The sequence below is a fragment of the Lachancea lanzarotensis genome, scaffold LALA0S04 (genome assembly GCF_000938715.1).
Source record: "Lachancea lanzarotensis genome assembly LALA0, scaffold LALA0S04, whole genome shotgun sequence".
Lineage (NCBI taxonomy): Eukaryota > Fungi > Ascomycota > Saccharomycetes > Saccharomycetales > Saccharomycetaceae > Lachancea > Lachancea lanzarotensis.
Window position 1 is genome coordinate 159493 of NW_019212882.1, and position 24249 is coordinate 183741.

At 44.7% G+C, this 24249-nt stretch overlaps 12 protein-coding genes across 12 annotated transcripts; 8 read left to right on the plus strand and 4 right to left on the minus strand.

Moving 5' to 3' along the window:
• Positions 1 to 19: 19 nt before the first annotated feature.
• ECM14 (LALA0S04e02102g1_1) lies at positions 20 to 1342 on the minus strand (the record flags this gene model as incomplete). The annotated part of the gene is made up of 1 exon (XM_022772636.1): positions 20 to 1342. The coding sequence occupies one exon, from the start codon at positions 1340 to 1342 to the stop codon at positions 20 to 22; it is 1323 nt and encodes a 440-aa protein (XP_022628081.1).
• A 1192-nt stretch (positions 1343 to 2534) lies between these two features.
• Positions 2535 to 2924, plus strand: IGO2 (LALA0S04e02124g1_1; the record flags this gene model as incomplete). The annotated part of the gene is made up of 1 exon (XM_022772637.1): positions 2535 to 2924. The coding sequence occupies one exon, from the start codon at positions 2535 to 2537 to the stop codon at positions 2922 to 2924; it is 390 nt and encodes a 129-aa protein (XP_022628082.1).
• Positions 2925 to 3338: 414 nt separating this feature from the next.
• Positions 3339 to 4127, minus strand: LALA0_S04e02146g (LALA0S04e02146g1_1; the record flags this gene model as incomplete). Its single annotated transcript, XM_022772638.1, has 1 exon — positions 3339 to 4127. One exon carries the CDS (start codon positions 4125 to 4127, stop codon positions 3339 to 3341), a length of 789 nt encoding a protein of 262 aa, XP_022628083.1.
• A 1396-nt stretch (positions 4128 to 5523) lies between these two features.
• WSS1 (LALA0S04e02168g1_1) lies at positions 5524 to 6300 on the plus strand (the record flags this gene model as incomplete). The annotated part of the gene is made up of 1 exon (XM_022772639.1): positions 5524 to 6300. One exon carries the CDS (start codon positions 5524 to 5526, stop codon positions 6298 to 6300), a length of 777 nt encoding a protein of 258 aa, XP_022628084.1.
• Positions 6301 to 6759: 459 nt separating this feature from the next.
• On the plus strand, positions 6760 to 7596 carry CUZ1 (LALA0S04e02190g1_1; the record flags this gene model as incomplete). Its single annotated transcript, XM_022772640.1, has 1 exon — positions 6760 to 7596. One exon carries the CDS (start codon positions 6760 to 6762, stop codon positions 7594 to 7596), a length of 837 nt encoding a protein of 278 aa, XP_022628085.1.
• Positions 7597 to 8065: 469 nt separating this feature from the next.
• On the plus strand, positions 8066 to 9139 carry LALA0_S04e02212g (LALA0S04e02212g1_1; the record flags this gene model as incomplete). Its single annotated transcript, XM_022772641.1, has 1 exon — positions 8066 to 9139. One exon carries the CDS (start codon positions 8066 to 8068, stop codon positions 9137 to 9139), a length of 1074 nt encoding a protein of 357 aa, XP_022628086.1.
• Positions 9140 to 9580: 441 nt separating this feature from the next.
• Positions 9581 to 11086, minus strand: YCK2 (LALA0S04e02234g1_1; the record flags this gene model as incomplete). The annotated part of the gene is made up of 1 exon (XM_022772642.1): positions 9581 to 11086. The coding sequence occupies one exon, from the start codon at positions 11084 to 11086 to the stop codon at positions 9581 to 9583; it is 1506 nt and encodes a 501-aa protein (XP_022628087.1).
• A 3624-nt stretch (positions 11087 to 14710) lies between these two features.
• On the plus strand, positions 14711 to 15784 carry AAH1 (LALA0S04e02256g1_1; the record flags this gene model as incomplete). Its single annotated transcript, XM_022772644.1, has 1 exon — positions 14711 to 15784. The coding sequence occupies one exon, from the start codon at positions 14711 to 14713 to the stop codon at positions 15782 to 15784; it is 1074 nt and encodes a 357-aa protein (XP_022628088.1).
• A 252-nt stretch (positions 15785 to 16036) lies between these two features.
• On the minus strand, positions 16037 to 16654 carry LALA0_S04e02278g (LALA0S04e02278g1_1; the record flags this gene model as incomplete). The annotated part of the gene is made up of 1 exon (XM_022772645.1): positions 16037 to 16654. The coding sequence occupies one exon, from the start codon at positions 16652 to 16654 to the stop codon at positions 16037 to 16039; it is 618 nt and encodes a 205-aa protein (XP_022628089.1).
• Positions 16655 to 18192: 1538 nt separating this feature from the next.
• On the plus strand, positions 18193 to 18561 carry LALA0_S04e02300g (LALA0S04e02300g1_1; the record flags this gene model as incomplete). The annotated part of the gene is made up of 1 exon (XM_022772646.1): positions 18193 to 18561. The coding sequence occupies one exon, from the start codon at positions 18193 to 18195 to the stop codon at positions 18559 to 18561; it is 369 nt and encodes a 122-aa protein (XP_022628090.1).
• A 1177-nt stretch (positions 18562 to 19738) lies between these two features.
• Positions 19739 to 20836, plus strand: LALA0_S04e02322g (LALA0S04e02322g1_1; the record flags this gene model as incomplete). The annotated part of the gene is made up of 1 exon (XM_022772647.1): positions 19739 to 20836. One exon carries the CDS (start codon positions 19739 to 19741, stop codon positions 20834 to 20836), a length of 1098 nt encoding a protein of 365 aa, XP_022628091.1.
• An 895-nt stretch (positions 20837 to 21731) lies between these two features.
• THI3 (LALA0S04e02344g1_1) lies at positions 21732 to 23564 on the plus strand (the record flags this gene model as incomplete). Its single annotated transcript, XM_022772648.1, has 1 exon — positions 21732 to 23564. The coding sequence occupies one exon, from the start codon at positions 21732 to 21734 to the stop codon at positions 23562 to 23564; it is 1833 nt and encodes a 610-aa protein (XP_022628092.1).
• Between the last annotated feature and the right edge of the window lie 685 nt (positions 23565 to 24249).

Sequence of the window (24249 nt, forward strand, 5' to 3'; positions counted from 1 at the left end):
CTCTAAAATGCATTAAGATCTAAAGATCTGGATTTAAGATAAAATCGCAGAAATATTTGAGCGCGCCGTAAGTTTCCTTTCCTACAGGAGTGATAAATTTTGGAGGTAACAGAAACCCGTGATTCCCAGTGTCTCGCAGCTTCAATTGCACGCCCCAGTGGGCTCTATGGTGATACATGTAATCCAAAGCAGAACCGGAGCCGAGTCCAGGTGTAAGATCTGATCCTCTATCTTCGCACGATGAGAGTACATGATACATCTTGCCACTCTTTCGTCTAATGGCTTTCGCAAGGCCATATGACAATTCTAACAAGTTTTCAAGGTCCCTAGGGAGGGCGTCGCACGAGTATGCGTATGGATACAGCACCTCTTGAGAGTACGAATGAAGATCCAAATATCCATGAACAGTGTACTCCTTTTTAGCTTCGCTGATGTAGTTATTCCAAGATTCGGACTCTAGAGCCTCGAAAGGAGCCTCGCCACTGTAATCCTCGCTGCATGGGAAATCTTGCGCTCCCGTCCATTGAAAATCAAAAGAATGGTCAATGTCAATACCAAAGCATCTGGGGTAAAAAGTTTGCTGTCTGTTTTTCCTCCATAGACGGTCATGGCTCCACGTGTAGACATATCCGTCAGGGTTGAAGACCGGGACAATCAAGAAATCTAAACGGTCCAAATAGCGCGTTTCCCTTTTGTTAACTCCGTAGCCTGCTAGTAGTCGGGAGATAAAATAGCAAGCTGTGCTCACTCCAATCCATTCTCTGGCATGGACGCCGCCTGTAATTATGATGGTTTTCTTATCTGGGTTCAAATTTTGATTTTGGGCACTGATGTGAAGCGCCTTCATGTCCCTACCTTCGAAAGTCTGACCCACAAGTTCTATCTTGACCAAGTCAGGAAAGGTGAGCTGCATGAGGTCTAGCCACGTATATATGGTCTCTAGATCGCGGAACTGGCTGAAAAAAATGTCATTTGTTGCTTTCAGCGATGAAGTGAGGTCCAAAGGTCGTACCTCAGGCACCTGAGACTGTGAATTGTCATTAAAGGGCAAGAAGGGCTGTGTTGCAGGATCAGGATACGTTTGAGCTATGGTCTCTTGAAGGTCATCTATCATCACCTCACATCCCTCAAGTCTATCCACCAAACTAGCGGGGACCCTCACGTCTACAAATTCAGGGTTGCGCGTCCATATATCCACCGGTGCTTCGGTATATTTTCCCACTTTTCGTCTTACCTCACCGACATCGCCGGTGCGGAACCTACACACTCTTTGATTGGTATAGTCTTTCGAGCAATATGCACCTGTTAAACACCCGAGCAACAAGATAATAGCTTTCCTCATAGCTGCTCAATTAGAGCGGATACTGAAGTCAAAATCTGAGTCGTTTGGATGCGATTTCAACGACGCTTGGACCTTCAAGTGGTAGGTTTGGATTAGATTCATCATTTGTTAATGACGAAGGAATAGATGAGGCCTACGATGATTTACTGGAGCCATTTACGTGAACAGTGACAAACTCTACATGTTTCTCTCAAAAAACAAGACGGCCCAAGGGACGTATTCTAGATGTTGATGAGTAAGAATTCAGGTGAGAATAGTTGATTCGTAGGACTGGTAACGTTTGTGTAATCTACTTGCGGAATGTACTGTATTGGAAGACTAATTAGTCAAAAGGGGAAAGTCACGTGACACGAGTTTTCTATGGATTAAAACTGGGCGGACTACTTGCGTTTGTATACCTAAAGCTTGTAAGTGATCTAAAGTTATCACTAGTCTTTAGCGCCTTTGTTTTATTTTGATTCAATTGCCAAATGAGTCCTGTTGAGACAACTTCCGCTAGCATCAAAACCGCTGTTCATAGCAAATGACCTCAAAAGAAAAAAACACTGTCAATAATAAGTTCGGAATAACAAGGTTTTAAGATCATGTCATTCCAATCGGTAAGTGTTCCGGCTTTTGCTACAAATGTCTATTGCTCGTTTTGTAGAGTTTCATATTCCTCTCCTACTATTGTCATCAATATAAAGATCAATTTCTGAGAAAATGACAAATATAAAAGCGAGAGAATTGACATTGGGACGGTAATCAAATACAGCTAGATACACTCACGTCGGACAACCTATCCGTAAGCCATCTCTTGATACCAGTTGCAACTAGAACGTTACCGAATTCATGGGTCACGTGACTGTCTCTTTCTCGTATTGGAACTTCAAATACATAATGAACCCTCGATTCCTACCGATGTCAATTGCAGATAGGACTTTCGACTTAAAGATCTGTATTACAAATATCCTCTTGACTGGCAGCTTTCACTCTTTTCGAGACGCTGACATCGCCAAATTCTGACACCCGTCGTAGATAATTACAATATGTACAAGGGCTAATCTCTCACTACTCACAATTGTGATATTGATGTGCACAGCAAATCCCATGTTTTGAAGTCTCGTCAAGGCAAGTTTATTACATACTCTGCCTTTGAACTAGCTGATCTTAGCACTTTTCAATAGCGTTGATAACTACCGAAGGTATAGCAATGAGCAAATCAAACGATCTTTCTCCTACATCCAGTAGCGTGGATTTGAAGGAGACGGTCGATACTTCCAAAATGACGCCTCAGGAGATCAAACTGCTCAAAATGTATGGCAAGATGCCTTCCAAAAAGGACCTTTTTAAGCACAAGTTGCAAGAAAGAAAATATTTCGACAGCGGTGATTACGCACTAAACAAGGCGGGAGTGAAATCGGACGATTTGCAATCGAATTCCATAGGAAACAGCCATTTACCGGTGACAAACCCCAGCGGGCTTAGGGAAAGCATTATAAAGCGGAGACTCAGCAGCAGTGCTGGCGCACTCGATTCCCAGGATCTTCAAAGACAAGGCAGTATATCCAGCGGACCTCCGCCAAGATCGCCCAATAAGTAAATGCAAAACCAAGATTCTTGGGACTCGATTCGAAAAGGAATTTGAAACAGGATTTTCATTTCAAAGAGCAGGGCGTTTTCCCTGGTGGATCCAGGTTTCAAATTGAAGACGAAGAACTTTGTGCCAAAGGCTCCGCACGACACAGGTCGTTTACTATCCTGTTCGTAGAGACCAAACGTCACTACTTTGGGGAGTTGCCAATTGAACTACGAATCGAAGAGTTCTGTTATGACCCACTAGCCGTTTTACGAATTGTTTTTTTTTTTTGGTTTTTTTGTGGGGGGGGGGGGGGGGGAAGNTGGGGGAGGTGGGAGGAGAAGAGTCTTTCTGGCAGAAGAAGTTCAGTATTTACAATAACACGCTAACTCAGTACTAGAGATAATCAAAGCCACTTAACAGGCTTTGAAGTTTAGTCTACGATTTTTGTCCGTAAAGATATCTTCCTAGCTTTCCAAATAGCAGTAGACCCAGGAAATAAAAATCCATGAAATACAACATTTGCGAATAGTCCGTCACGTCACGGTAACAGGTTATTGAAGCGATTGTTCCAATTCCTAAACATCCCAGCAGCATCGACGGCGTTCCATCGAAAAACATCCAAAGAACAATGTTGAGCAAAAACCATGCACCGCTAGCTTGTAGCGAGGAGCTCCATTCTATTCTGCGAATGCCAAAAGCCACGCCCAAAGTTGCATTGACACAACGCAAGAACGAAGCAAAAGTCGTGGTTTGCACTGGACGACCTCCCAGCGTCTCGATAAGAGGAAGCAAAGCGCCAAAAAGCACACCTTCCAGCGCGTAAGCCAGCCATGTTGGCACCATACCGAAACTGAGGGTCCTGCAAATCTCCACTCCCAAAGCCAATGGTCTTGAAGCCAGTTGTGCGTGTAGTTCGTGATTGTCATGCAGTTGCTTGCTGAGCTCGTTGTACGAAATTCCGGCAACTCCCAGCAGCGACAAAGACCACAGCAACTGAACACTTTTTTGGACAGCCGATTGGTGCTCTGCTTGAGCAGCGGTCTTTCTCCAAGCTTTTGGAAACTTTCCCACTGATTTTTTTGCTTCTTCGTATACTTCGTTATCCTCGCTTATAGTGATGTCTGGGTCGTAAATACCATACAATTGGGGTCGCGTTAAACTGCTAATGGACTCATTACTGCGACTATGCTCATTCGCATCTATCTTGGCTGATTTTCTAGCCATTGTCAAGTTGTAGAAGCTGCTCTATCTGTCTGGGATACCTCCCTCGAGGTTGGGAATTCAATAGTGTGTAAAGGCTAACGTTGAAATATATGTATAATATATAGTGGTGAAATATAGTTAGTTGGATTATACGCATAAATGAATTTTGGGGTCACATGATGTGGAAATTATGTCAATTTCAAGTTTCAATATCCACGTGACACTTGCGAATGGGAATTAAATCATTATCAATAGTACAGAAACTTTTTGCATGAAGAAGGACGTATTTCAGCCAGAGCGATTTGAATCTCTTTAAAGTTATACAATTGTATTCCTCAATACGAGCCAAGATTATGGAATCAGTCACTGTATACGACAATTGTGACACTTTTGCATGATCATACCTCTGAACACATATTTCAATATGGATGATTCATCTTCGATACTCTTCACCGTTTGATCACCCCGCGATCACAACTCTTTATATTGAAAAATCTCTGGCTTTAGTAGAAGTGAAATAAAGCTTTCGTGTACAGTGATCATAGCATGTAAAACAACTCTCGTAACGCTCAATGAGCTTCGGGTCATTCATCTCACTTTGAATTCCTTGAATCTCTTTAGTTCGAACAGAAAAGCTTTCTAGCTTGCGGGTGTGCTGAGAGATCAGCCAAAGTGTGTTATACCACTTTACACGTGAGTTTTGATACAACGAACACTCTGAACGAACAAGGTCGTAATCTGTAAGTCAAGATTCGTCCCCGGTCGTAGGTTCATCTCATAGCTTCTGCAACAAACTTGCACCGCCCTGTAGTTCAACAAAACACTTGTCGTACCACCGACAATCCTTTCTGGAGTGAGATTTTCCCTAATTTTTTTTGCACGCTTATGAAAAGTTCATATAACGCAAGATAGGCGCGAAGTTCAGTCAAATGCCATCACCTAGTGGGAAAAGGACGGAACGGAGCTATTTGACGTGTTGCGGTCTCTTTGATCGAGGGGGCCTTTTCAGGACAAACATCTTGGCCAGAGAATTTTCCGGGATAAACGATACGTCTGGGCCAAATAAGCTCAGCGATAATTTCCACAGCTACAGCTGGTTAATACGAAAACTACAGCGGGAAATAAAACGGTGCATTTGGCCGACACTACAATTCGAAGGCATATGAATGAAATGGCACATACAACGAGGTAAGAAACACCCACCGCCGTGGTGTTCAAAACGCTCATGTCGGTGTGATCTGGTTCTATTTCGTCCTGATCGTCACCAGTGACGGTCCCTCTACCAAATTTCGTTGATGATTGGGTCTACATGAAATACTACATCTACAAGATAGCTGTTCAAGGAAGCTAAATCTTTACTCTAGTCTCCCAGAGATCCAGTCCACCCATGGAAGACGCTCGAGTACAAAGATGAATGATGGTTATCCAGAAAAACGCACATATCGGGAAACTCGCCGTTATGCAACGCAAGCCGAACCGTGACTATGCTTTGGCGATCTTGAAAGACATTGCACATCAGGTTTCGCTCATCATGCGTGAGAATAGCTTCAAAGTTGGCCAGCTGGTCGAGTTTTATCCGAAAAACAAGCGATTACTGGGTATGAATGTTAACGGTGGCTCCAAAATCATGTTGAGGCTTCGACAGCCTTTTGACGAAGATCAATTTTTATCGCGAGAACAGATCCTGGGAACCATGCTTCATGAACTGACTCACAATGTTTGTGGACCGCATAACGCAACCTTTTACAAAAAACTCGACGAGCTGACGGCTAGGCAGTGGGTGATCGAGCAACGGGGTCTTTTTGACGGCTTTGTGGGACAAGGACGGAAACTTGGTGCACGGCCAAGAGCCAGAATACCAGGTCGAGCTTTGGGTAGTGGGAACGTTTTGGGCTCCGCCCAAAACGGCTCCTGGAAAATAGGTTCTTTGGACCCACAAGTGCGACGATCGCCTCGAGAAATGGCTGCTTTGGCTGCGGAGCAACGTGCACAGGATGCACAATGGTGCGGCAGGCCAAAAGTCGACGAAGAACCGGAAGTGCAAGAACTCGAATTTATTGATCTTGCAGATGATGGCGATAATGATAATAAACCAGAATCGCCGCCGCTCGTACCGATGGTACCAAAGGGTGATGAGCTACGATCCGGTGATGCACAAAGCCTTTCCAAGCCCGAAGTGATCGATTTGACATGATGCGACGACAACATACTCGTGGATAGTGATTGCGATCTTATTTTCATATATGTTCCTAGAGATTTCGAATCAAAAGCTACCTACGATTTTCAGACCTTTTTGTGCACCAATTCATGTCCTTCAGCTCTTACACACATACAGCTTGCCTTTGGTTCTCTGGTTCCGTACACTTTCTGTGTATACACCTTATACAAATTATAAATTGAATAAGTTCTGTCACGTGATAGTGGCGATGGCCCTCAGAAGCTACCAGAAGCTCTAAAGTACGACTCGATGACAGCACAAGTTAACGCCACCTGGACGATCCTTACGCCACCGCTATCAGCTATAAGTATCGGCATTCGCATCTGTAGACCTAGGACTTATCAAAAAGCTGCGAACTAAGGGCGTTTTTTGGGCCTAAACAACAGCAGCAACAAACAATACATAGAAACATTATCTACAATATACTTAGACCAGATGACAGACACAGAGACCGGGATGCTAGACGTGGGAACCCACTGCAAGTTTTGCAGACAGCTGGATTTTTTGCCTTTCCATTGCAAGTACTGCGAAGGCGATTTTTGCGGAGCCCATCGCACACCTCAACAGCACCAATGTGAGACATGGGTGGACCCTCAAGAACACGAGCAGGATCAGACTCCGATTTCCGTTACAACTATACGCAGCGGCGGCGAGGGTCAGTATTTCAAATCGCTTTTGCCGGAGAAGGCTCATGTTCGTGTACAACAAGACAAGACCGCCCGTGGGGCTTCTGGTTCAGGCCTAGAACGCCATATAAGCGTGCGGGAAAGACTGGAAACCGCGGGACAGGCTACTGCGGTCGCCAAACTCAAATCTTTCTTTCAACGACGGTCTTCCGCTTCTAGAGACTCCTTCAAAGCCAAAAACCCTGTAGGACCTGCAGCCCGGATGGTGGAGCTTGCCAAACTCAGGAAAACTGCTCTAGGAGACTCCTCAGTTCCTGTGGGCAATCGAGTCTACGTTTACTGCTACGCTGTAGGCGCTGAGAACGAGCAAGAAAGTCAGATCTGCCACCAGATTTTTCTGAACAAAGTGTGGCCGGTGGGCCGTGCACTCGACTCCATAGCCTCGCAACTGAACGTTCTGAACACCAACTCTCATTTTGCATCCAGTTCGAACGAAAAGCTGTTCCTATATCGAGAAACCCCCACTCCCGTTCAAAACGCCGTGCGAGCCCCATCCCCGGCCTTGCTAGAGCCCTCCACCAGGGTCCAAACCGAGATCCACGATCTCGACACCCTGTTTCTAGTACGCGGCCACCTCCTGCATTAAAAAATTCAATATTCTACATGTAACGATGCAAACAACACCATTATTACTAACAATCTACTTCTATGTGCCGTTCTCAGACCCTACTGTTTGTTTCCGTTCACAGCCGTCGATTCCGTCGCACCGATTACTAAGATTATCTGTCAATGTCATACATCATCATCAATGGAAACGGTCGAAGAACCTGATGGAAAAACCCTCATCGTCTACAACATGGGACCCATACCACTTTCGGTTTTGCTTTGACCCATCCCGACTTTTATATATATACCACAAGAGATTGTAATCTAGCCGGAATGAAGTATGACGGTCTTATTGCTTGAAGTCCTTTTTCGTCGTAAGCAATCGCCATTTTGCTGTTTGGTTTATCCACCTCCTGTATCTCTCATCAGATAACGAACTATCGATACTATTACTTCTGACTGGCCGCTTCTACAGGAAACTTTCAAGCTTCACCAACAAACAAGAAATTATGGACGAAAAAGTTTTGGTCTCTGGCTGCAACGGTTACATTGCACTCCACGTTTTGGATATTCTGTTGTCCGAAGGTTACCATGTAATTGGAACGGTGCGTTCCGAAGGCAAAGGTGACAAAGTCAAGGACTCTTTTGCTAAGCTGTACCCATATGCCAAACTGGACATCGAAGTGGTTACCGATATTGGACAACCGGGTGCTTTTGATGCTGTGTTCAAGAAGTATCCAGATTTGCAGCATGTGCTGCACATGGCAGCCAACTTCTCTTTTGGATCTGACCAGAGCAACGAAGAAATGTATTTGAAGCCATCCATCGAGGGAACTAAAAGCATTTTGAACACTGTGGTGCAATCAGGACCCAACGTCAAGACTTTTGTGCAAACCTCATCGTTTGCATCAATCATGAACGTTCAGGACCCAACTTCCTTGCACACTGAGGCCACCTGGAACCCTATCACTTGGGAAGAGGCCAAGGACAACGAATTGGCCGCTTACTGTGCGTCCAAGAAATTGGCTGAAAAGCTGGCGTGGGACTTTTTGAAGGAAAACGCTTCGCAAGTCAAGTTCCGCTACACCGCTGTGTGTCCTCCATACGTTTTGGGCCCGCAAATGTTCGACTGGGGGTTGGACGGTGAAAAGCTCAACACATCTGCAGAGCTTGTGAACAACGCTGTTAAATCGACACCATCTTCCACGGGTCCCTTCGACGACCCTAGCGGTATCACTACCGATGTTCGTGACGTAGCTCTACTGCATATGCTCCCATTACGTGACGAAAAGCTGGGTGGTCAGAGACTTTTCCCAGTTAACGGTGCAAGTCTCAAGAAGCCCGACTACCAAAACGCTAGATTCAATCCTCAGCGTATCTTGGATGTGGTGAACGCCAACTTCCCAGAACTAAAGGGCAAGATCGCTGCTGGTGACATTAAGGATAACCAAAAGCTTTTGGAAAAAACTTTTCACTACAACACCGACCTCACTTGCAAGCTTACCGGTGTCGAATTCAAGACCCTTGAGACCAGTATCATAGACTCTGTCAAGCAGATTTTGGAGCACCGTCAAAAGAAGTAAGGTGCCAGAGCATAATCGCTCGTAGAAGTAAGCTCTTATTATCTACAATGGCGCCTCTAGTAGAGATTAGAAGCCGATATAACGAGTTATAAGAGATATTTTGGAGTTTGAAGCACTTACAGCTGTTTTAATATTGAAGGCAGTCCTATGCAAGAGCCAGAACCGCTACGGCAGTGTCAATTTTAGAAGTACTTTTAAAGATTCACGTAATTTTATAGAATACACACTATGATCTCGAGATTCGTTTCCGGCTTTAAGTGATGGAAAGTTCGGTGCACAAACGCTCCTTATTCTAAACAGTGTCGGAGCGTTCAAATGTAGTACGGGCTTACGATGTTTTCGATGGCCCCTATTAGGAGAGAAGCTGCAACTTCAACTGGCTGGAGAGCTTCGAAAAATGTTCGACACATCAAAGAAAAGAATTGCGTCGCAAACACGCTACTAACAACAACCAAGTTTTGCGAAAAAACCTTTCTTTGACGACACAGAAGTACCATCAGCAGCGCTCTTTCCATTGATAGGAGCAGCTTGTTTCGCAATTGGCTGTGGGTGAGCACTATACTGATGAGGCTGTTGAGCAGCTTGCTGATTGTAACTGTTTACACGTCCAGCTGGTTGAGCTTTTTGTTGCAACTGAGCGTACTTTTGTTGAGTTTGCTGTTGGTAGGCTTCATAAGAAGTTGGATCGAGCCTGCCCTGCTGTAGAGCCTGCTGCTGTTGCAAAAGCTGTTGCTGCTGTTGTTGTTGTAGTTGTTGCTGCTGCTGTTGTTGCTGCTGTTGTTGCTGTTGCTGTTGCTGTTGTTGTTGCTGCTGCTGCTGTTGTTGTTGTTGATGAAGCAGCTGCTGTTGTTGGTAGCGAATCTGCTGTTGCGGATCCATTCCTTGTGCCTGTGCATATTTGTTTCTGTGCCTTCTGCCTTTGTCATTAGGTGGGTTAGGGTGGCCGTAACCGTGTAGATTAGGTTTCTTGTTAATGTTCAAGTCCCAACCACGACCCCCGTTGAGTTTCATCCAGTCATATTCACCATCTGCTTCCGTACCCATATCATCGAGTATCGAAAGAAATAACTTTCTGTAACCTTCATAATCAGGGGTTTCTTCAAAGGCCAAATTTCTTACCACCTCTAAGTAACGTCCGAACTGTACAGGTAAACCCTGAGCTAAGTCGTAAACATTAGTGACTCTTTTCTTCTCACCAATTTTTTCGTATTTTTGCTTGTTGTTGGGTGCTTTTAAACCTTGCCAAGGCAGTTGTCCTCTTAGGAAATAAAAGAATACATGGCCAAGTGCCTCCATATCGTCTCTACGTGATTGTTCGCGACCCAAATGGGTGTTAATGGACATGTAACGAGCAGTTCCACTCAAAGATTTTTTTTCGCGATATGGAATGTGTTGCTTAGTCTTGGGATCACGGTACTGTTTAGCCATACCAAAATCGATAAGGTGCACGTTGTTGGCCTCTGCAGTTGAAGGACGACCGATCAAGAAATTATCGGGTTTGATGTCCCGATAGATCAAGTCGTGCGCATGGAGATCCTCGATCAACGTGATCATCTGCACGGCGACCTGAACAACGGTTTTCACCGAGAACCGGCGTCCGCACCAGTCAAACAGATCCTCGAGTGAGGGGCCCAACAGGTCGATCACCAGGATATTGTGCAAGCCCTCCTGACCGAAATAGTACGCTTGTGGGATCCCACCGGTTCCGGCCAATATCTTGTACGTACGGTACTCGTCTTTGAGCTGAGGAGCTTCAGACTTGCGGGGCTCGAACTTGATAGCCACGGGCACCCCGTTGATCATGTTTGTGCCTTCGAAAAGGACGCCAAACGACCCCTCACCGATTTTTTTGCCGATCCGATAATGCAATCCCACAATGGTGGAATCGTCGCGCGTGCTGGACGCCGACGATCCGAGTTGGTGCTGCGATCCGGATGCGCTATTCATTATTGAAAAAGATTAATGCGAGGAAAACCACACTTGTGTAGCTGTTCAAACGCCAGATAGGTTTTTTTTTGTCCTCACCAGCAAACTAACTGATCGATCACCCGATTTTTTTGCTTGGAAACCCGGTAAGAGCGCAATCACCTGAAAATAAAATAAAAGAAAGTATCACCAAACAGTAGCAGTTGGCAGTTCCAGCTCCCAAATCTCTCCTTTTGTTTTTATCTTCTGTGGCTTAAAGACACCTCGATGCTCGTTTGTCTAATCCAGCGATTTTCTCACGCTATATAAACGCTAAAAGATCCGGAAAAATTCCTATGCACCACTTTCGAGCTTTGGCTAGCCTTTGCAATCGCTTCCAAACCTCCTAGAAGCTTGTAAACACACCTTTAGTTGTGTTTTAGTTCTTTCAAAGATTTCAAGAACGGTTTAAGTTCGAATTTACTATTTTGGTTGTGTTCATTCTCACTCTTTCTAGGTAAACCCAATATAGTTTTTTTGAACCACAGATATTTTCGACGGACAAAAAGTAGAGATTTCGTTACTAGTGATGTGGATTTAAAACGAGTTGATTTCCTCCATTCGTCACAAACGATCTTATCGAACCTAAAATTTAAAGCGGGCTCGGCGAACGCCGAGCGTCAGTGGGGTGTGAGAGTGATGTGAGAGGAGTGGTTAGAGTCCGTTGGTAAGCAGGGGTGTAGGCTGTGAGTATTGGCGGAAAGAGAAGTGTTACGTGAGGGTGTTACGTGAGGGTGTGGTTTGAGGTCGTCGTGAAATGTGGATGATAAAAATTACAAACATTTCAGACAGCGTTACGATCGGTTGGCGAATGTTAGGGTGAGAGTTAACAAGGCAGTGAGCTTGCTGATTGTGGAAATGGCTATTGTTGTGTGTCAGTTTTGGATTTGATTCACTTTTTGAATCAAGTGTCACATTCGTGGTGGGTGATTTTTGAGGTCACGTGATCCCAGTATTCTTATCGTCATGTCTAGTTTTTGCCCTTTCCAGAAACTATCTATGTGAAGTTTGACCTTTTCAAACTATCCATGGATAGCGTCATCCCCCAAGACGCTTAGGGTGATACCTCTCTTAGGTGGTTCCTGTCGTAACCTCTGTCTGTCTAGCGTCAGATCCATGACGAAGTGATCACGTACACGTGATAGATGACAGCGTCAGAATCAGGAAGATGCCCAAAAAGCTAAAACAACTGCTGATCCAATAGGAATAACGTCGACTGAACCAAGTGGCGCCAATTGTAATTGGTTTTATGACTCCCCGATTAAACCAATTCCACTATTTGCACCCGGAATGCTTGAAAATTTTTACATCCGTCAGCGACGGAGTATTTCAGAGAATTTGTATAAGAAGAAACATTTTGCTCGCCCTACAAGCTCATTCCGTTTATGCTGAATATATTACGGAGAGATAAATCCAACTCAATAAGGCAATTGTTTACACCTGACAATAATGGACAAGATCACCCAAGATATGGAACGTTTATCGAGCAACCACACTCCAGACAGAGTCTCAACACAAGTATTGTTGGGATTGGTGAACTATATGGTATAGTGTCAATTGCGTAATCCGGAAGTGACATATTAGTCTAAAATGACATCTAAAGCGCTAAGGTGAATTGGACCAATCGTAAAGATAATGAAGCAACAATACGTCAACGCTATGCAGGATTTGCAAGCAATCCAGAACGTTTATTAAGCATCCTTACTAATGACTAGGGTCTAGAACATTACCTACTGTTTGCTATTGTTGCTCCAAAAATCATTTAAATATCCGTGGTCTGGTCAAACCAAATGTACCAAGCTTGTAGTCAAAAGAGACACGGAGAGATAAGTAAAATCCATAACCATAACCATTCACTTAGAGAAAATCATGACTGAGCAAACGAAGCAGTTTAACAACTCGAACACTGCCGACGTAGTCGAGCCTCAATAATAATAAACACCTCTCTTGGGTGGTTCTTTCCAATACTGTAAGATGTAAACTGTTGTTTTATTGAGTTGGAGTTATCTCTCCGTGATGTATTTAGCAGAGTTGGAATGAGCGTGTAGGGTTTATATGAGGTCCTTCTGCAAATTCCTGGAAGGTTTCGTCGCGAACGGTTGTAGACGTTTCCCAGTATTATGGGAGCAAATGAGCTCGAGGAATTGCTTCAGAAGCAATGCAATCGAGTGGTGTCATTCGGTGCAATCGACGTTATTCCTGTTTGATCAGTAGTAGTTCTGCATTCTTTGAATATCACGTATTTTGACGCTGTTATCGTGTCACGTGTACGATCACTTTGGCATGGATCTGAGGCTAGACAGACAGATTTATCTACAATATTTTGACACAGTTGTCTTGTAGCGTGGGTTTACAGATATTCTTGAACTTCTATCACCAATCCTTGAGGCTGCTGCTTACCCTCTTATCGGAGCATCTGTCTGTTAAACGTCAGAACACATGCACGTGACACAAAAACATCCAATTAGTCGAAAGGATCTAGTGCATCCACCGATCTAACGGTAATGACATCAATTGCTCCAAGCGGCGCTTGCATTGATGGTTCTACCTATAGCGCTACTCATTGACGTAATTGCATCCGAAACCCGAAAAATTTTCAAGAATTGTATAAGAGATGTTCTACCCAAGGCTACAAGTTTCTCAGGTTTATATTATACACAAATAACTCCAAGGTCAATAAAACACACAATTTACATTTTACAGTAATGGAAAAATCACCAAGGATTTGGGACGTTTAACGTGCAGCGACACAGAGTCACAACACGACCATGAGCAGTTAGGGTATCACCTCTCTCCATAGAACCAACTCAGACACATGTCTGACAAAGGTATTTAGAGTGTATTTGCAAGTACCACTAAGTCTGCACTTCCAGATCTTGAGATTGCTGCCTACTTTCCTGTCTTCACTGTAACATCCAGTGTATTTGACATTCTTTTTTCTTGGTAAATAAATAATGAATTGATACCCGATGGCACCTTCCCACCCCCTTCCATACTCTCCGTTCCCCTTCGCTTATAAGTGCTTGTATTTTGTTCTAAAAGTATCTTCCTTCGTTTTCAATATTACTCTTCACAAGGATGCATAACACTTATCACCGTGACACATTTCAACGGAACTCAAAAGAGCAGTTGAAATCATTGTCACTTGCAATACGCACAGCATATCTCTACCCTCCCTTCCAAAGACCTTCTTGCCAAGACATAGAAAACCCACCCAATTCTATTGATCATGTTCAGCTCTGCAGCATTTACCGCCCAAGTGTGAAACTAACAACCAGCCATACTACCCACACCAATGCTTTGGCATTCATTAAGGTTCCTAATGGCTCACCGCTACAAGGTCTCTTCTTCACTCTTGGCTTTGCCCAGCCGCCAAGTCGGGAGTATCCCGAAACGGCAACTCTTATTCCTCTTTGGGTTCCACAGGCTCGAGGTTACTTTTCACGTTACTTTTTTTTTTTTGAGATTGTCGCATTGATGACGGAGCTAGCTCATCGCTTCCCTGCAGATTTTTTGATATAAAGAGATAACAACACCTTCAAGATGTGGAACTCTCTTTCATGATCCTAGAACGCTGCTAGCCAAGCTTAAAAAATACTCTGGATAATGGCCGTTTACGAGTGCAACAACACGTTCCGCGATTTCTTGCGTGAGCTACCCAAATGCGAACATCATCTTCATCTGGAAGGTACATTGGAACCGGATCTCTTGTACCCACTGGCACGCAGAAATAACGTGAAGCTACCAGAACAGTTCCCAAAGACCGTTGAGGAACTGGAGAACAGATACAAACAGTTCAAAGATCTACAGGACTTTTTGGATTTCTACTATATTGGATGTGAGGTCCTTTTGCAGGAGGAAGACTTTTTCGATTTGGCATGGGCTTATTTCAAACGCTCCCGTTCGCAAGGTCTAAAACACGCAGAGGTTTTCTTCGATCCACAAAGTCACACCTCGCGTGGCATCAGCATTGAAACGGTGGTGAAGGGCTTTCAAAGAGCGTGCATCAAGGCTCAACAGGAACTGCAGATCTCTTCCAAGCTGATCATGTGTCTGCTGCGCCATCTGCCTGTCGAGGACTGCAAGGCAACACTAGAAAGCGCACGAGTGTTGTTCGAGACACAGCAATTACACGGATTGGGTCTGGATTCTGCGGAAAAACCTTTCCCTCCCGAACTTTTCACCGAATGCTACGAAACCGCTCGTTCTTACCACCCTGACATAAAGCTTACGGCGCATGCCGGTGAAGAAGGTGACGCCTCATACGTTCTAAAATCGCTGGATTTGTTGAAAACGTCGCGAATTGACCATGGAGTTAGATCCGCGGAGGATCCAGAACTGATGGCCCGTTTGGCTCGTGAGCAAATCATGTGTACTATATGTCCACTATCCAGTGTAAAGCTGCAAGTGGTTCAGGATGTGCGCGAACTGCCATTTGCACAATTTTTGGACGCTGGAATACCTTTTTCTATCAATTCAGATGATCCTGCATATTTTGGAGGCTATATCCTCGACAACTATGTGGCTGTGCAAACTCGGTTCAATTGGACTTTGAACGTTTGGAAGAAAGTGGTACAGCAATCCGTGAATGGCTCGTGGTGCGAGGAGAAACGTAAAAAGGAACTGCTATTGGAGCTCGATGCAGTCATGACCAAATACGAGGGTATTCTCGAGAAATAAGGTGAATTGTCGCTATATCTGAAAATAGTTTATAGAAGTATACCAGCAAACACCAGCGGAAGGTCATATACATATGGGGATTAGGGAGCCGCTCCGATCTGCAAACTATCAGAGTGTTCGAGACGGTTATCACTTTGTACCAGACTGACACCTCGGAGCAATTTGGCAAACTTGAGAATTCCTGTGGTTTCAACTATTTGCCTGCAAATACGTTGAAATGATCTTCATTTTCTTGCTTGTCCTCTCTTGTATTTACTCTTCATCGGATGAATCGTCAAACATGTCTTCAGTGAGTTTTGAGTCGCGAAGCCAGAACTCGTCCACCATGCGCTCGATATCCTGGAGCTGGTGCGCCGACAAAGACCGCGACAATATGTTGTTGAAATTGGAAAGCACATGGACACTGGAGGGGTTCCTTGGAGTACCAAACGTACGGCTGTGAGAAAAACTGGAGTTGTAGCGGGAAGCTGCTGGCGCTGCCGCACGCGTATGCTGGGAAGACGACGATCCTTGGACGACCGAAGCAGGAGCAGCATTCACCGCACCATTGCTGTTGTGGTTGCCACTCGTCAAATTGCTGGGCGCTACCGATCCAAAAAGCGTCTGTGTCTCGTCGTCTTCATCGTCATCGTCTTCCAACAGTGTGCTTGCCGTACTCGCGGTACTCGCCGCCAGTCTGGGCGTGGCCCGGAGACGCACGTGACGATCGAGTCCATTTGGTTCCGACATCAAATCCAGATGTTGATCCCAATTTTGCGTTCCCGATGGATTGCGGTTTGAATTATTTCCAGCGCTTGCATCTATTGGTGAGCTGAATTGAAATAACAAGTCTGGATCTTCTGCACTTAGTCTTAGTTCCACGGATGTCATCTTGTACGTGTCTCGTACTATTACGTAACCTGGAGGATTTGGTATAGTTGACACAAATGGGAGTATTTTCGAATATGATGAGGCTAGGCTAGAATCGACCAACGCTTTTACATACTTATATATGTACAGGTTATCTTCAGTTCACAGTATATATGTCAATAAATTTCACGAAAATATTTGTTCTGCCTTATATTCTCTGCATGTGTCCCACGTTCCCAGTATTGATTCATGAAATAGTACTACGGAAGTCTCGTAGTGTTATTTGTCTCGTTCCATACGGATCGCGGCTTACAGGGTCGTAGATCAATTTAATATAGCGGTTTTCTTATATTGACCACACGCCATGAACCGTTTATATAGAAAGTAGACGAGAAACATAACACAGAAAGACGCGGTGTGAATGTAGAGATATGGGTGCCCAAAAGTGCTCGCTGCTTGTGAGATGAGGAAGGTTGTAATTAGCTGAGATAAGCATCGATAATGTGAAAATGATAGTGTTTTCGAAGATGGAAATCAATATATAGACATCTATTGTGCACCACGCATTTGAGGTACATGCGCTAGGAGCAGAGAACTTGCATGCTGGAGTCAAATTCTGACGTGGTATGTTTTGTTGTAGCTCAACCGGGGGACAAGTAGCCGTAGGAATGACGAGTGGAGCTCCGATGCTGTTTGTCTGTCAAATGGCAGTATCGAAATGTGGAATTTCGAACGGGAAGACCACAGTTCATCTGGCCATATCAAACGGGTGTGTCAGTGGGTTCGGCGAGTTCAAAGCGTCTCTTGGTGACTACTGTGGTTGTGTATCACTATACACGTAGACAAACTTGATTTTTTTAATTCTGTAGAAGGATTCATGCACTTTGGGGACACTACAGGAAAAGCTGGGAGTTAAAGGACGTAGTGAATCTCACCAGACTCTGGAACGCCGGTGGACATATTTGCAAAACCGTAGTCAAAAAAGCTGCAATACTAAGTAAAGTCTTCCCTCCTCAGCTCCTCGCACCGCTACTCCTTGGCTCCCCCAGACGCCATCACGTGACTCTTTTTTTTCTTCTGCCGCTAATCCAGCTAACTACATACCCCCGTTGTACCTCCCCGCTATATTTCCCACTTCACAGATTACCCACCAGATCTGATCCCCATTCCCTCATCCGAACTCACTACTATCTCGTCCACCGCTCCCATTCTATTATGCATGCCTTTGTCCTCTTCTTGTTCTCCACACAAGGCGGTAGTCCGGCTCTGGGGGGAGTGGGGAAAAAAAAATAAAAGGGGAGAGTCGTGTTTTTGGAGATTTCCAGGGGTCCTGCTACGAGTATAAAAGGCGCGGAACCTGTCAAAAGAGACCCCCTCAGTCAACAAACGAAAGGGCAAGGCGGTTAAGTTCGAACAATAGAAACCGTTTAAGAGTGTTCAAGTTCATGAAAGTAGAATTGTTCCCCATAGCGTTCTAGATAGTGTTCAAGAAGTAGTTCAGCTATTAATTATTTATTTACGTACCTCGTTGTATAGCGCTTTTGGTTTTGTTGTTTTTCATGGGGTCTTCACAGATGGGCGGCAGCTCCTTGTTGAAAAAGATCACCCGTCAGATATCACCCCTTCATAACCCGGAGGGCATCACTTTTGGCAGACACAAACCTATACCGCCAAAACAGGCTGTTGATCCGTACGTTGCTGGGTTGGTAGCTAAACTGGCACAGTACGACGTGGAACACGTTGAACAAAGCGCGGTACAAGAAATACCACAAAACCAGAAACAAAACGAAAAACAAAAACAAAAACAAACACAAAAGTCAGTGCCGGAGCCGCCCAAACAGAGATCCAAGGCTAGATTGACAGGAGCGCGAGTGGCTGAACTTGTGGATGCCGCAGTCACCGAGTCTGAAGGTATGTATATTGTTTGACTTGTGGGTTTTTTATTTATTTTTTTGGCATAGCCACTGAAGGTGGCTCGACCACGAGAGAGAAAGAGAGAGAGAGAGAGAGAGAGAGAGAACTACAAGCGTTGTTAAAAGTCAAAAAATCCTGGAAGGATAGCACGCGGCGTGGTAATCGTGGTGCACAGGTGTTTATCTTGGACGACCTCACGTGACAATAAGATCATGGATGTGTGGGTGTACTTGCAATTTTGGTTTGTTTCGGGTTTTTTTTTTTTTTTCGCCCTACTTCTTCCCCACTGATGGTATTGCCCCCTAATTGTTTTTTTTTCCGTCGTCACAAGCCTTCATACCACTACAACCACTGTTAGCTTCCAGTTCCCCGGAGAAAAGGGCAATTGCAAGGATTCTGGAAAAACTTCCAAAAAAAAATAAAAAAAAAGACCCAACTTGCGCCCGGGCGAGATCATTCAAATATAAGCCCTGATGGCTCAGAATTTGGTGTCGCGGGGAGGGAGAAGGTACTCGAAAGAAAGGTGGTTAATTGAATTTCAATAGACAAACTCAGGTCACGCGAAAATCAGACGTTAAAAACGGGTCTTGAGAAAACGGCTCTTCCGCCATTTGACATAGCGTGATTTTTCCAGTTTTTTTCCCCTGTTGAATATTTTTGGGTCGTGTTTGCTCTGAGTGTCGTTGTCGGCTGTTGTAACAAAATCCCGTTGTCCTTGTGTTTCCAAGATCGACCTTTTTTTTTTTCGGACTATTCTGAAACACATCTCGCAATAAACGAGCAGACTGAGCACAGGCGTGTTCTGGTGGAATATTTTTTCTATCGTACTTGTCCGTTTCTGCTTCACTGCTTAAAAGCGGGGGTCTGGTTGATTTGCCCGCTGTCCTGTGACCAGCGTGTTTGTTACCCTTTCCCAATTTAGTGATCACACATCACACATTCAATTGAGGAACGCGCATTGTGGTTCATATCTGGCGTTGAATTCAAAGCAGCCCGAAACACACAGACTCACGCATTGGCACCCGAATAACACCAACTACTGCAAACTAGACGCATCGTTCAGGCTTAGGTTGTTCTGCCACCAGCATTATTGTACACCGAGTTCCCCTCCCCCTCTTTCCTTATTCTTCATCCGTTTTGCAACCTCTCTCATTAATTTATACTCTCTTGTGCTGACTCTCAGTGCACGCCATGGATATCCAATCAATTACTAACGGTTCTACAGTCCACAAACAGGTGTTTTTGGGCCACAGCAGTGGTTCCAACGAAAACGATGCTGTGGCAATCTCGTACCCTGCCACCGAGGTGGTGGGCCATGGGTCGTTTGGCGTTGTTTTCACCACTCAGATCAACGAAAGCGGCGACCGCGTTGCAATCAAAAAAGTCCTGCAGGATCGTCGTTTCAAGAACCGTGAATTAGAAATTATGAAGCAGCTACGGCATCCCCAAATCGTGGATCTCAAATACTATTTCTACGAAACAGATCCCGAAAACGAGGTCTATCTAAACCTCATTCTCGAGTTTATGCCACAATCACTCTACCAGCGACTGCGCCATTACGTCACACAACGAACCAATATGCCTCGCATCGAGATCAAATTGTACACATACCAATTGGTTAAATGCCTGAATTATTTGCATACACACGCCAAAGTTTGCCATCGTGACATCAAACCACAGAATTTATTGGTGGATCCAGAGACATTTGCGCTCAAGCTGTGCGATTTTGGTAGCGCCAAGCAACTCCGGCCCTCGGAACCCAATGTTTCCTACATTTGTTCACGCTACTATAGGGCCCCCGAATTGATTTTCGGTGCAACCAACTACACAGTACAGATTGACATTTGGTCTAGCGGGTGTGTCATGGCCGAATTGATTCTTGGCCAGCCCATGTTTCCTGGTGAAAGTGGGATAGATCAGCTTGTGGAGATCATCAAGATTCTGGGGACTCCCACCAAACAAGAAATTTGTTCAATGAACCCCAACTATATGGAGCACAAGTTCCCACAGATACGGCCGATCCCGCTTGCCAAAGTCTTTAAACGCGAGGACGAGCAAACCGTCCAGTTTCTATCGGACGTGCTGCGATACGACCCTACCGAGCGGTTCAACGCTCTGCAGTGTTTGTGCTCGTCCTACTTTGATGAGTTACGCCAGGCCGACGAACGGGACCCCCAGCTTGCCGAAGCTGTGCAAAGGTTGAATTTGCTCGACTTTAGCGACCAGCTCGATTTCGATTCGCTTTCTCTCGAAGAGTCCCAGACTGTGAAAGAAAAACTTCAATTATGAGCTGGCAGCATGGTGTTGTCACACGCCCTTTATCAATATCTACACGTCGAAAAATCAAGACAAAAAAGACAAGTTTGCTTGCTCATTTACTACCACCTACCTTCCCTCCTTTTTTCTCCTCTTAATGACGTTCACGAACAATCATGCACACACGACCCACACTGGCTCCTTATGATGTGTTCCCATTCAAGACACTGAGCTCCTCATCGCTAAAGCAACCGCTCTCGGCGAATGCAATATGTAAAGAACTAGGGTTCTAAAGCAGCTCGAAGCCTTTAATTCGCGTCCAATGAATCGCATGCATTATTATTCCGATTTTTTTTTTAGCGTGGGCACAACGAAAAATGTTCAAGCTTTTTTCCAAAGGCTATACCAGTATGGTTTCCAGCCCTATTCCATAACCTCTGGACCTTTTTGAACTACATCAAAAGTATTTTGACGACGTTTTGATTTTAGGTTGTGATGTCGGCTCTTAAAGTTTCCTGTAATCAACGTCCTTCGTGAACAATGACATCACCAATCTCTACTAGTATAGTGGGCTACATAAAAGTTGAATAACTTATCATCAGGTTTAGAATCGAAGACCCTAAGTCCGAAAAGAAGACCAGAAAACGTCAACGTGAAGCAATCTTATTGAGTCTACGCCGTTCCGTTCATTTGAAAAGTAGAATTACACCGAGAACCGTCTTCGTGCCAAGTTTTTTCGACCAAAATTGAGTTAACGGCTCATAGCGTCAAATTATAATTCAAAGCCGCCAAGAAAGGTAACAACCGGGGGTTTCTGGCAGACCAGTGAGGTTAATACTCGGGTAAAAAGACGTGGGTGTTTTGATTTTACACAAGCAATTGGTATCAAGGCTTTCACAAGTTTGGTTCAAGTGAGCAAAAAGTGGCTATGAACTATGTTTTTCAATGTGCGCTGCCACCTGAAATAACGTTGGGTCATTACCTTTTGCATCGGCTGAGACAGCTAGGAGTACACACGATATTCGGACTACCTGGTGAGTTCAATATGCCTCTTCTCGATAAAATGTACAGCGTACCACAGATGGTATGGGCCGGAAACACTAACGAGCTGAACGCTGCGTATGCAGCAGACGGTTATTCACGCATCAAAAGGCTTGGGTGTTTGGTGACGACTTTTGGTGTTGGCGAGCTTTCGGCATTGAATGGTATAGCCGGATCGTACGCGGAACACGTAGGTATCGTTCATGTTGTGGGGATGCCACCGTTGTCGGCTCAAGTCAAACAGCTGTTATTACATCATACACTGGGCAATGGGGACTTCAAAGTGTTTTACAGAATTGGAAGTGACGTTGCAGAATACACAACGGTCCTCAATGACTCAGAAACAATTGCAGAAGAAGTCAACAAAGCCCTCACAATCGCTTATACCAGACAGAGACCCGTTTACATTGGGATCCCAGTGAACATGATTAATATGACCGTTAAATCATCTCTACTGAATAACCCGCTCGATCTAGGCCCGTCAGTACGTAATGGGGACGTCGAAAATCAATTCATAGATGCGGTCCTGGATGCGATGTACAGAAGTGAAAATCCAGCAATCATTGCAGACGCCTGCGTTTCACGGCATGGGTTAGTGGAAGAAATGCGACGATTGGTAGATTTAACAGGGTTTCCAGTTTTTTGTACGCCAATGGGGAAAGGGTCTATTGACGAGCAGCATCCGCGCTTTGGAGGAACATTTCTGGGCTCTATCTCGTCCCCGCAGGTCCGGGAAGTAGTGGATTTCAGCGATTTCATACTAGTGGTCGGTGCGCTCTTGTCTGATTTCAGCACGAGTTCATTTCACTTTGCATACAGGACAAAAAATACAATTCTGCTTTTCTCCAACCACGCCAAGCTTAAAAATGCCACGTATCCTGACCTGGAGCTGAAGGCGGTGTTAGAAGTACTACTAGCCAGGCTAGATCCTACCAAGATACGATACAGGCCGCAAGAATTCTCAGACGTATTGAAGCCCAAGTTGAAGCTAATGAATAACGTGCCGCTACGCCAAGAGTGGATATGGAGCCAATTGACATCTTGGTTCAATCCAGGAGACATAGTCATCACAGAAACTGGTACGTCTGCGTTTGGTATAAATCAGAGCAAGTTTCCTAGTAGGACCAGGTGTATTTCACAGGCGCTCTGGGGATCGGTAGGATATTCTATTGGCGCATGTTTGGGGGCCTCTTTTGCTGCTCGGGAGGAGGGCAGCGATCCGCGTGTTATTTTATTTGTTGGTGACGGTGCATTACAATTGACGGTTCAGGAGATCTCCACAATGATCCGTTGGGGGTTGAAACCTATAATTTTTCTAATGAACAATAGTGGATACACTATTGATAGACTTTTGCATAAAAAATCCAATGCTGGTTATCATGATATTCAATCGTGGGATTACTTAAGAATCCTCTCCACCTTTGGAGCCTCCCACTACGATACGCGTAAAGTGAGGACAGTAGGGGATTTTTTGGCGCTAATGACAGACTCAGCTTTTGCTGTTAATGATAAAATCAAGATGGTGGAGGTGGTGTTACCACCTATGGATGCACCACCTGCTTTAATGGAGAAATGGCTCTTGGAGGACAAGATATCCGGAGCGCAAGATGACGGTACAGACGACTCTTTAGCAGAGGAGCCTTCGTTGAAAAGAGTGAAATTGGGTGAGGGCTTAGGTCTCGATTTTGACGACCTGGATGATAATGTGAGTTCCGAATAATAACTGATGATTCTTAGCATGGCTGTGACATAACAGGCTGCGATCTGCGCCACATAACTGGAACCGTGTTATCGTTGAGCATGGCTATGAAACGGCGATTAATTAATGCTGCAACGTCCAAACTGCGTATCATCAAACATCTGGATCATATAATCTTTTGACTCTTTGTTATCTATAGCTTGTTTACAACAATAATAATTACAAGGCTTCAACGATGGGTACACTTAGTGGATTGTCGTCTGGGACTCTAGAAATAAAGAGATTCCAACAAGATGTGTTCAAGCCATCAAGTTATGCATGATTTTTGTAAATGCCCACAAAGAGCCCTTGTAATACAATTGACGGTCCTCTACCCATAGCTGCGTCTTCTCTATCATGTCTGCGTCATCGTAAGTTGAAAAAATGTCTGCCTTCTTCAATAAGTTTACCGTCCTGCTTTTGAAATTTGGTTTACAGTAAGATGGTTTGTCATTGTCGCGGCAATCGCTCTTTGTGATCTCAAAGCCACGTTTGTAAAATCACACAGTAGGCGCACTCGCTTGACTATGAGAACTCAATACACGATCGATTCTAGTTCGAAGCCTTTCATTCAAAGTGAATGCCACCAATATGGAAACATGTTCCATGAGCGGAAGTTTAAACCGGTACTGATTATTACATGTTTATTACATGGACCTCAGAAGCA